This window comes from Myxocyprinus asiaticus, chromosome 21 (genome assembly GCF_019703515.2).
Source record: "Myxocyprinus asiaticus isolate MX2 ecotype Aquarium Trade chromosome 21, UBuf_Myxa_2, whole genome shotgun sequence".
NCBI classification, from domain to species: Eukaryota; Metazoa; Chordata; class Actinopteri; order Cypriniformes; family Catostomidae; genus Myxocyprinus; species Myxocyprinus asiaticus.
Genome location: NC_059364.1, coordinates 3,618,437 through 3,630,868, shown reverse-complemented (window position 1 = coordinate 3,630,868; position 12,432 = coordinate 3,618,437). Strand labels below are relative to the sequence as shown.

Below are 12,432 nucleotides of genomic sequence, written 5' to 3'. Positions count from 1 at the left end.
GTGTATTTTAGTGCATTTCTGTCTTTATACTGTGGAAGGCTTTGGAAAATGTTAATAAAACATTATATTGTTACATATTGTTTTATTTTATTTCCTAAGATGGAAATAAATGCATTTTGACAAGAAGTAAATATAGTGTCAAATTTCACCACTTTCAAAATCTGCGATTAATCGCGATTTTAAAATTTTAATCGACTGACAGCACTAATACATGTATATGTGTATGTTTCTTCAACTTTAGGCATTTTAGCACTGTGGACTTCTAGGAAGTCTTGTTAAATGTTTATTACACTCAGTATTTTTTATTTTTTATTTGTCTACTATCAATGTCTAACAGTGTATGTACAAGCATCACAGGAGATTTGCCATTTTTCTGTAAAAATTAAAAAAATAAATACAAATTCTGTTAATTTTCTTGTTTCAGTGTCATTTCCAGCAAATCTTAAAATCTGCATTGTGTTAAATAGAATTTTGTGGTAGAAATGACGGCGATCGAAATAAAATATATATATATATATTATTATTATTATTTTATTTTTTTAAGTAAACAAAATGTTTTATTTCGATCGCCGAGTCCATTTTATGTATCCTAAATACAAATGATTAAATCATATTTTCTCACTGTTTGCATACTGTAATTTGGCAAATTTGGCAGCTTGGATGAAAATGACACCCATTAAAATACTCTTTAAAAATACTTTTGTTGACTTGGTTCACAAGTACAATAACTTTATTACAAAGTTTATAAGGCAATAAAAACTTTTTTAGGGACACATTTTTTTTTTATTGGGGAATTGACAACACAGCTGTTGGACAGTTGGATTTTTTTTTGACAGAAATCATTTTCATACAATAAATATTATATTTAAAAAAAAAAAGAAATAAAATGAAAAGTTGAAAAAATGAGTGCGGATCATTTTTCTTTTGTAATTCATACAATAAATATTGAAATGGTTTATGTTTATTTCACTCTTTGTTTACATTATCATAGTTTTAAACATGTAATAATTAGAATCATTTATTCTGTTACTGTTGAAAGTCTGGGTCTGGGACAAGGCTAAAACAATCAAATCTGTACATAAACAACATTTGAAAAGTACCAGAAGTAAATGATGAAGGCCTGGTAAAAAGTTTCCAAAGTCAATAATGTGACTTTCAAACAACAAAAAGGACAAAGTTGACATTTTTGTGATATGAAATTGCCCAAAGTTGAAGAAACACCAATATATTTCCTTTTAAAATATAGTGCATTTAGTTCCACTTTTAAGGAAAGAAACAAATACATTTTAAAATATTTAGTTGTATTTTGTTTATGTTGTTCAGCTTTCTTTGATATTCTGCTAAACAAACACTGCAAATGATTTTGAGTCCTTTCTTTAATTTAATTTTAATTTTGAAACTGTAAATATGTCAGATTAATTAAATGCATTAAATTCATTTGATGGTGTTAAACAAATTTCATTTGTTTTAAAAAGTAATAGATAAACTTTGTTAGCAATATTAACCCTTAAATGCATGGTAATGTTCCCAAACACTCTCTAAAGATCCGGCACTTATATCTATCAAAAATGGATGTGCAAAATGCCCAGATTGTGTACAATTTTACAAATATATTCAAGACAATTAGAAAACAATAAAATCAAATATATTTTGATGTTTTATTTGTCAAAAATTAAAGAAATAATGCAACAAATCAGGACAAATCAAGAGCAGGATTCATTATTTTCACATGAGATGCAACTGGCTGTCAAACACATATTGAGTTACACAAACATAATCTACATATGTGTAATGTATGTGTAACTTATGTGTAGCTTATGTCTGTCTTACAGTATGTGTATTTTCTCAGGCACTTGATGAGTCTAAATAGATGCACAATTTAAATTATTTCAGTAGTAACCCAAATTACATTAGTCATATCATACTGTTCACGTGTTGTACTTGCTATAGTTTACTTCCATGTTGTGTCTTCATCAAATAGCAATGTCAAATGTAAATCAAGTCAATCACTGAAACATCTGTGCCACCTTGAGTAAGAAATAACATGTATATTATGTATGTGTATACGCATATAAAATACTGATAATTCACCGTTGTTGATAGTTCATATTTGTATGAATATAGTGCTCATTTCTCTTGTAATAAACAAAGAAATAGATATCCTGTGATAGTAAACTTATTTAGATATGAAATAATTCTAAAAATATATTTATGGAAGTGCAAAAAAAAAAAAACGAAACACTCTCTTACATACCTCGGGTCTCTAGAGACCATATACACATTTGGTACTTAAACCATTAAAAAAAAAAAAAAAAAAATTCTTGCAATTTTGGCATTTTTTGTGCATCACACTATTTATAAGAGATACATTGAGGAATACTGAAGAGGTGTGGGCACAACTCCAAAAAATGCATGAAGTGCAGGGGGTGGAATGAGATCCCGGGTCATTAAAGACCAGAAGTATGCGTTTAAGGGTTAAAGCAGAGCAGTATCACTGATTGTGTTTGTTCAATCGCATCACTGTCAATTGCATCTCTGACAGTCGATTGGCCGGATTAGAGGAATTTCTTTCTCTTTCTTCTTCATCTTCATTTCTGTTCGATTGCGTTAGATTAGTGTATAAATCCCTCAACTTAAGCTTCTAGAACACTCATGCACAAACCCTCATCTTCTCATCCACCGTCTTACCCGTAATCCTGTTTGTTCACAGGGTCCTCGGCCACTACACAGTTTAATATAATACTCCCATACAGCAGTCTCTGGGTTAATGGAATATTTTACGTTCTTGCACTGCCACCAAAAACTCTTATCTTTGCAAAAAAATCACTCAAGATTCAGATATTGCACTTATGGATCAGCTTAAAACATTTTAGCATTTGCAGTCATTTCCTGTGCCATTTATGGTGCCAAAATTACACCAGATGGCTTAATCGTGATTAATAGTTTGCTATTTTTATATTTTATTAACTGTCAATATTTTTTATCTGTTCTTATGTTCCCTTGTGCTTCAAAAAAAAAATCCTGTAATCCTGATCTGCTCTTTGAATATTTTCTCAGTTAGCCTGTATTCTTTCTCTTTTTTTCTCAACAGTTGCTCAGAAAGAGACATATAGGAAATGACATCGTCACCATCGTATTCCAGGAGCCTGGTGCCTTGCCCTTCACACCCAAAAACATTCGCTCCCATTTTCAGCATGTGTTCGTCATCGTTAAAGTTCACAATCCCTGCACTGAAAACGTCTGCTACAGGCAAGTGCAGCCAAACATCTGTCATGGAATGAAGCCTTTGAATTGCACCATAAATTATGATAGCTATAAAGAAAGACTCTTAATAATCACTTAAAAGCAATTTCATTCAGCATTGATGTCTTTTACCTTTGATGTTAAAAATATCAATAAAGCTTAAGTACATACATTTAAATGACAGTGAACCTTAAAGGAATCGATTAAGTGTTTTAATGTCTGAAATTCAGACTTGTCTGTATTTGTTTAAAGTCAACATGAAATCAAAATTGACCTTAGTTACTTTCTTAATACACATTCCTGTTCTTATTGTGCATTACGAAATATTTCAAAGAAGAAGAAAAAAAAAACAGTTGGACATTGTGTTAACATTTTCATTCAAATTCAACAACTAGCTCCATCTCTGATACGACTTTTCTTTTTAGAGTGGGGGAAATAATGTTAACCAATAGCAGTTAGCTATTTTTATATTATTTAAACTGTTTTTAGCCCATTGATGAATAAAGGTGTGTTTTGTGTTCAATAAAAGTTAAGGTAAGTCGACAGAGTTTGTGGTATAATGGTGATTAGCACAAATAATTTTGATTCATTCCTCATTCATTTAATCCTCCTATTGCGTTCAGAATCTGCATACACCTTTTGCATTTGCGGGTCAGTTTTGACCCGGTGGAATTTAAGCTTATAAATCATTCATAACCCGACGGTTTTTATCTAAAACTATATTGTAAGTCATTAATAAGTTCTAATACATGTAGAAAGGTTGATATATTGTTGGCATAATAAGTGTCAAATATAGAAGTTAAATAATTAATATGCTATTTTAGAAATAATAAAATGTAGAAATTCTTTGACATTTCAAAATATACATTAACTACAACAAAACCAGTGTGATACATGTGAAGACATCTTTTTTATCAACATTTCTGTGAAATTGTATCTAAATATAATATAATGTACAATTTATATTAACATTTAATGTGAGAATTACTAGTAATTTAAACGGATTCCCTATTACTCATAACTGCTCAGTATAACTTGGTGGTCAAAAGTTATGAAACCAACATATTCATTATCAACTAAACATCATTAAAACAGCTGTACAACTCAACTATACAACATTAATACTTCTTTACTATGTTTTAAAGCAAAATCTATTCTATTAACTTGCATGAACTGCTGAATGTTGGTGTGTGAGTATGATGTAAGCTGGTTCTGCATCAGATGACTGCAGAGTAAAATGTGGACAGTTTCCTCTTTCAAGCCCAATTTAGACTGACGTGTGCCTGAACAAAATCTTGTTACACCTTCTTTAGACAGTAGTACCTTTAATTTAGTTTATTTGTTATGTTTGTTACATCTGTCATGTGTGTTTTGTACATGAATGTGTGTGTATGTGTGTGCTTGTATGTGTATATGTGTGTGTGTGTGTCCCAGTGAAAGATAAAAAAGTATGTGAGAGAGTATGGGGAAAAGGTAAAATGTAAGTGAAGTGTTTATAAATAAAAATCAAATTCATAGATGTACAAAAAAATCTATATAATGCGTAAATCCACAATTGATGCCCGGGTCAAAACTGACCCGTGAACACAAAAGATGTAAAAAAAAAAAAAAATTTTTTTTTTTAATGGTTGTACCACTTGAACAATTCTATTAAAAATTCTAAAACAATAAATTAAAAAATAAATAAAATGAATTATGTGTATTTTGACAGTCTTGGCAAAGTCCCAAAGTTTGTTTCCCGTACTAAAAACGATGTGGTATTTCAAAATTATTATATACCTCTCCCGGGTCAAAAATGACCCTAACACAATAGGAGGGTTAAAAATGTAAAATATAAACTGTGGTTACAGCTCTTACAATGGAAGTGAATGCGACCAGTTCATAATCACAAATACACACTGTTTCTAATGTATGGCAACATTATATGCGTTAACATGATTTTAGTATGATAAAATTGCTTACAAACATTATCTGTGTAAAGTTATATCCAATAATACAACTTCGCTGTCATGACGACATAACGCCAGTAAAGACTGGTAATCTGGTAAACGCTGTAACTTTTATTAACGCTCTCATTTTATTCCGCTAGAATAATGTCAGCACATTTAATGTTTACATCTTGTGGCTATACTTTTAAAATAGTGTGTGTTTTAATGTTTATGAACTGGCCCAATTCAATTTCATAATAAGTTCCTCACTGTAACAGCGACTTTTGCGTCGAGCTTAACTTGTATTGAACACGAAATGTTCCTTTAATGGCAGTTAACATTAATATAATAAAGAATAATGGTCCATTAAAAAAAAAAAAAATAGGTGTTACGTATGTATCTATTTTTGGTATGGAAAACCCAATTTTTACTATGCAAAGATTTCCTGGGTAAATTAAGTCTCTACTTTTTTTTTTCTCGTATTAAATATCCTGTTTCATTCAGATGCATTATGGAAGTAAAATGGGTTTTAATTATTATATTTAAATCTGTTATTTGGTCTGTAAAAAAGCACTTTTTAAAATGTAATTAAGACATATGAAAGAAGTTACAGCTGAGACTCTTTCTCCTTGACCTTTACAGTGTGGCGGTATCCCGATCGAAAGACGTGCCTCCATTCGGCCCTCCCATTCCTAAGGGCGTGACCTTTCCCAAGTCAGCCGTCTTCAGGGACTTCCTATTGGCCAAAGTGATCAACGGGGAAAATGCGGCGCATAAATCTGAAAAGTTTCGTGCCATGGCAACTCGCACACGTCAGGAGTATCTCAAGGACCTCGCGGAGAACTTTGTAAGCACAACGACGGTGGACTCTGCCGTTAAATTCAGCTTCATCACGCTAGGTGCCAAGAAGAAGGAGCGTGTTAAACCACGGAAGGACGCTCATCTCTACAGCGTGGGTGCTGTCACCTGGACCGTGGTGGCACGAGATTTTGGACAAACCAAGGATGTGGAGTGTCTTTTGTGTATTTCTAACGAGTTCATCGTGTTAATCGAGGAGGAGTCCAAGAATGTAATTTTCAACTGTTCCTGTCGGGATGTCATTGGTTGGTCTTCTGGCGTCATGAGCATTAAGATGTTTTATGAACGTGGAGAGTGTGTGATGTTCTCGGCACATGATAACTGTGGAGAGGACATTAGAGAGATCGTCCAAAGACTTGAGGTAAGAACATTCCTGGCTCCGCTGGTAGATTAATGAGATTATGCACTGCAAAAAATAATTTTTTTACATAGTATTTTTGTCATGTTTAAAGCAAGATACATTTACTTGAGAAGCAAAATAACATAATATATTAAAGTGGTCATGACATGAAGAATCAAAAGTTCCTTGATCTTTTGACATATTACAGTAAAACATACTGTAAGTTTCAGAACTCAAAACTTCCTCCTCATTGCAAAAATAGCATTTATTGAAACCAAGCTGCCAAAACAACCTGTTCTCTACTTCCTCCGCATTGTGATGTCACACTGTGGTAGACATGTGCATCTGACCGCCTCCAGCACAACACATCAACGCCTACTTTACTTTATCACTTCCGTAGCCCAGCCTAGTAGCAGTGAGAAGTGAGAGGACAAGTCGAGAGAGCAGGTCAGTCAAGAGCAGAGCCAATCAGAACAGTGGCCGTTTACTGTCAAGACTTAAAGAAGAAACAGCAGCAAAACCGAGCGTTTCTGACATAGGGTCTGAATGAGAGTGGAAAATTGTCATGTTTTACAAATATATGACCTTTTTTTGTGCAAAAAAAACTTCACTAATATTATAAGTGAACTTCAAGGAACATGTTAAAATAATTTTAAAAAAAGGCATGTCATGACCCCTTAAGGTCTTGTTTTCAGAAAAATCGAACAAAACTTTGTGAGTTTTGTTCTTATAACGAGAACAAACAAAACAATTACTACATTTACATTTAATCATTTAGCAGATGCTTTTATCCAAAGCGACTTACAAATGAGGAACATAGCAAGCAATTTGTCATACAAAGTTCAACAACATCTACAGTAAGTGCAAGTTAAGTTCAATAGTAAGTGCAATTAGTGTAGTGCTCACAGATCAGATGTGTTTTCAGCTGGTTCTTGAATGTTGAGATGGTATCACCAGATCGTGTGGAGGTTGGAAGCTCATTCCACCACAGTGGAACAGAGAAAGTAAATGATAGTGAAATAGACTTTGAGCTTCTTTGTGATAGCACCATCAGGCGTTGCTCGTTCATAGACCACAGAGAGTGAGTTGGAGCATAGACCTGAAGAAGTGAATTGAAGAGGTTGCAGTTCCATTGTCTGTCCTGAAGGCCAAAGTCAAAGCCTTGAATTTGATGTGGGCAGCTATAGGTAGCCAGTGGAGTGAAATCAAGAGTGGGGTGACATGAGCCCTTTTTGGCTGATTGAAGACCAGATGCGCTGCTACATTCTGGACCATCTGCGGTGGCTTAATTGTGTTCGCTGGAAGGCCAGCCAACAGAGCATTACAATAGTCCAGTCTTGAAATGACCAGAGCTTGGACCAGGAGTTGTGCAGCATATTCAGACAGGAAAGGTCTGATTTTCCAGATGTTGTAGAGTGTGAATTTGAAAGACCAGGTGGTTGATGAGATGTGGGCGGTAAAATTAAGCTGGTCATCTACCACCACTCCCAGGTTTCGAGCTGTTCTGGTTGGTGTTTGTGTAGTTGAAACAAGATGAATAGTGAGGTCATGGTCAACAGATGGGTTGGCTGGGATTATTAAATTGCTATTATATTTAAATTACATTTATTTTTATTTCCATATTTGCAAATAGTTTCTCTCAAAATTTTGTTGGATTTCTCTAAAAACAAGACTTGATATCTTATGACATTTTGGTTTTCAAGTAAATGTGTCTCTTGTTTTAAGGAAATGTAGACACTTTTACTTGAAAATGAGACACAAATAGTGATTAAAAAAAATTATAATAATGTTTGGCTGTGTAAGAGGATGTTTGGTTACATTTTTCTTCATGATATTTTGTCATATCATGGCAATTCACTAGCTTCTAGAAATTATTTTAATTAAAGGTGATGTTAAATACCTTCGTCTAGATACCTTCTTCTGTCCCCGTTTTATATACACTGCCTGGCCCAAAAAAAGTCGCCATTTGGATTTAAATAAGCAGATACTTAAGAGCCTATGACTGGATCATTATTGCAGTGATTAATATGTTTCAGCTGGCAACAATTCTTTTAACCCTAACTGATGCAGTGTGTAGCTTCTCATTCCTTAAACAACCATGTCAGAAGACGTATCCCCTATCCCGTGATCGTGGAAAAGATGTTACTGTGTTTCAGAAGGGGCAAATTATTGGCCATCATCAAGCAAAGGAGATTGCTGAAATCACTGGAATTGTGTTAAGAACTGTCCAACACATTATTAAAACCTGGAAGGATAGTGGTGAAGCCTCAGGAGGCAGTGTTATGATCTGGGGTTGCTTCAATTGGTCAAGTCTAGGCTCAGCAATGTTATGCGGCATTAAAATGAAGTCAGCTGACTACCTGAATGTACTGAATGACCAGGTTATCCCATCAATGGATTTTTTCTTCCCCGACGGCATGGGCATATTCCAGGACGACAATGCCAAGATTTATAGACTCGTGAAAGAGTGGTTCAGGGAGCATGAGGAATCATTTTCACACATTAATTGCCACCACAGAGTCCTGAACTTAACCCCATTGAAAGTCTTTGGGATGTGCTGGAGAAGACCTTACGGAGTGGTTCGACACTCCCGTCATCAATACAAGATCTCGGGCAAAAATTAATGCAACTCTGGACTGAAATAAATGTTGTGACGTTGCGTAAGGTTGTCGAAACAATGCCACGACAAATTCGCACCGTAAACAAATTTAAAGGCGGTCCAATGACATATTAGAGTATGTGACTTTTTTTTTATGTCCAGTGTATATTAACAGTGTATATGCTTCAACAGAAGCATATACCGATATCGAGTAACAACCTTGGAGCTCACAGTAGGTCTGTCTTTAAAGGTTTATTAGTTATCGTTAATAATCAATTCCCCTTTGGAGAAAATCAATGTAATTTTTACTTATGGAACATGACTGTTGCACTCTATAAAGCATTCTCACCTGTGAAGAACTCTTCGAGAACAGCCCAATAAAATCTGTGGTTTCTAGCTCTCTGTAAGCCTTCCAAAATCATAATCTTCTTACAAGATTTCTCTGGAGGATCAAGTGGTATCAATGCACAAGATGTTTAATCAGTGCTAGTGTAGTATTACACTTGGCCATGGTCCTGATCTGTGTTCTTGGCTCTTGTGAATGCTCAAGCCCCTTGGATAGACTCGGGTCTATTAGTACAGTATCTGACTTTTAGACACTATCTAGGCTGTAGTAGCTTGGTAAGTACTATTTTCGAGAAATATTCTGATTCAAAGTTTTAGACTTTAGGACTTCTTTTGGAACAACCTTTATTTTCGTGAGCATGCCTTTGATGCCTTATAATGCTTTCTAGGAAGGCAGGTCACTAGGTTTTGGAACAGCTCTGTTGATTTACCATGAGGCTTCTTTGTTAATCGACAGACACAACATAGAAAGACAGATGAAGCTGTTTTGTTGCTTCTTTACCCCACGTGCTGTGACTCATGTGTTCAGCTGGGTTACCTGGATGGTTTGGGAACTGAGGGATCTCTGGGGATTAAGGCGGTGCGCTGGGTGCAAGTGGGATTAGCGCCTCTTCTATTTTTGATCTAATTTCCTTACGGCACTTTGTTTGCAGTCAGACATTACTCTCTCCAAACAGATGTTTCTCATTCGGTAGCCCCACAAAGTCATTACAAAACAAACCCCATGTCACCTGTTGATTTGATGGTGGAGATAAGATGCTCTCTGGTTACAACAAGAAGGGACCGCATTCACTTAAGGACACCAGTATTATTTTTGGAAGCTGCTCAAAGCAATGGAGAGCAGTGTTTCCTGCACTGCTGTTCAGCGGTAGTGTTTCTCAGAGAAACATGTATGTGAGTTTGGTTCAGTTTGCTAATGTGCGCTGAGCGCATTATTTTTTACAGTGCTTAATATTTACTATAATTTCACATTTGCGTAATTACAAATATGTTTGGCCACTTCAAGTTACTATACAAATCTAAAGTAGCCCCATGACAAGGGTTTTATGGACAAAAGAAAATTTGTACCATATTTGGAAAGAGGCACTCATTAAAAGGCTCAACTATATATAGAAACTCAAAAGATCTTTTTTTAATAGTAACTTGCACATTGCATTAATGTTAAAAAGGACAGTTTTTATTATTATTATATGACTGTAATATATTTATTACTATTACAATTTTTAATCTAACTAATTACATGGTATGCCGATTAATCGAATTAATCGCAATTAATCGCATGTATAAATATTTGCTGAGAAAGCCCGAACTATCTTTGTTTTTTTTTTGTTTTGTTTTTTACCAATGGAAGATGAGGTGAGTGTTTGGTAAACCTGCTTTGTTATTTAAGTGATTTCGTTCGATGAGGCTAATGGCTAGTCTCTATTTGAGCAGGGTGGTTTGGTGGGTCTAAAAATAGAGGCAGTGCTGCTTTGTGAACATTAGTCAGCCTCATTAATTTAAAAAATCTCTCTCCTTCCCTCCATATGTGAGATTTTAAACTGGACCCCCTCTGCACGCTCAGCACAACTTGAAAGTCAAAGCGGCATCGGTCAGAGCTCAAGCAGAGGTTGTTCTTCCTCAAGCAACTCACCCGCTCTGCGTGCATCACATACTGCGACAGACAAGCCAAACGGACTCAACTCAGGGGCTCCCTGTGCTGCTACTGCATGTGTGTTTAGTAGGATGAAAATAACACCCTGTACCTGTAGAGCATTTTTGTAGAAGACAGGATATATTAGCATACAGAATGAGCATCAAGGACGGGGTCAAACTGACTAGTTATACTAATCATACGCTCTTATTTGGCTTCCATATCCCTACTTTACTTCAGCAAAAGCCGTTGCTTAGGAGTATATGTCTGTTAGCTTTTGAGGACATCTGTTTGCATCTGCCAAATGTAAATGTAATAAATGTAAATGTCATTTTAAAATATATGGTCTTTCTCTTGCGAGAAAAACGGACCGAAAATATTGATGACTCTAATTCATTTTGTCCAATAAAATGCTCTCTAGAATGAGAAAGTTCCACCCCTTAAAATCTGGCAAAATTTGAGTAAATTACCATTTACAGAGTCTATTGCTTGTCACAGATATGGAAGTGATTTCTCATTATTTCAGTGAAATCTGTCAGGTTGTTGGAGATATTTTGGGTGTTTCTTCAACTTAGGGTAGTTTCATGTCCCAGGGGTTGATTTTTAGTAAAACTAACAAATTTCAACTTTATTTTTGTCATATGAAGGTCACATTAAAGCTGACTTGGATTTTTTTTTTACTAAGCCTTCATCGTTTTTTGTTTTTTATTTTTTGTATAGATTTTTATACTTTAACCCATACCCAGACTTTCAGTATTAAACTATAAAAAAAACTATTACACAATTACAAATTATTGCATGTTTAAAAACTATGATAACCTAAACAAAAAGTGAAATAAACACAAACCATTTAAATATTATTGTGGGAAAATAATTTTTAGATTTTTCAAAAATTACGACTCCTACAGTTATGCCATCATTTCCACCATACCAAAAATGTTGCCCTTTATAAAGTTTTTTCAAAATGTAGTGTACTTGTAAATAGAGGTCTGCACGGGCCTTAAAATGAAACTCAAACCTGACCCGTACCCTATACCATGTGGCCCAACCCTACCCGGCCCGAATGATACCGTCAGATTTAAGCCCGAACCCGAAATCGCTCACTACCTGTGTTTTATTTAATCATATAGGCAACATTCGTATCAGTATTGAAACAGTAAATGTATACAGTTTTAACAAGGCACAGCAGCCCCTCATTACACTAGAGCAGAAAGGAAAAAAACATTGCTTTATCGTTGGTGCAGAACAATCTGGAATAATATGAAACAATGCAACAGTCCCCTCTTCACAGCCTGAACTTGTTCAGAACATTGAATCTTTGTGACACCTGCGCTAAGAACAATCTAGACGCAGCACAAAGAATGAAACGGAGCTCAGGTGTCTCGACATGCGTTTTTGAAAATTTGAAGTTCTTTTTAACTTGACACAGTGTTTAAAATGTGCCGGTCTTGTGCGAGATGCTGAAGAAACAGAGAGAAATGGTGCA

At 34.9% G+C, this 12,432-nt stretch overlaps 1 protein-coding gene across 6 annotated transcripts in view; it reads left to right on the top strand.

The window, feature by feature from the left end:
• The window catches only part of LOC127411914 (signal-induced proliferation-associated 1-like protein 2), a 212,625-nt gene that overhangs the window by 121,643 nt on the left and 78,550 nt on the right, over positions 1-12,432 (top strand). For all 6 annotated transcript variants that reach the window (XM_051647814.1, XM_051647813.1, XM_051647812.1 and 3 more), the window contains 2 exons: positions 3,092-3,249; positions 5,814-6,390. In XM_051647814.1, the coding sequence (XP_051503774.1) occupies positions 3,092-3,249; positions 5,814-6,390 (735 nt within the window). The remainder of the gene's footprint in view (positions 1-3,091; positions 3,250-5,813; positions 6,391-12,432) is intronic.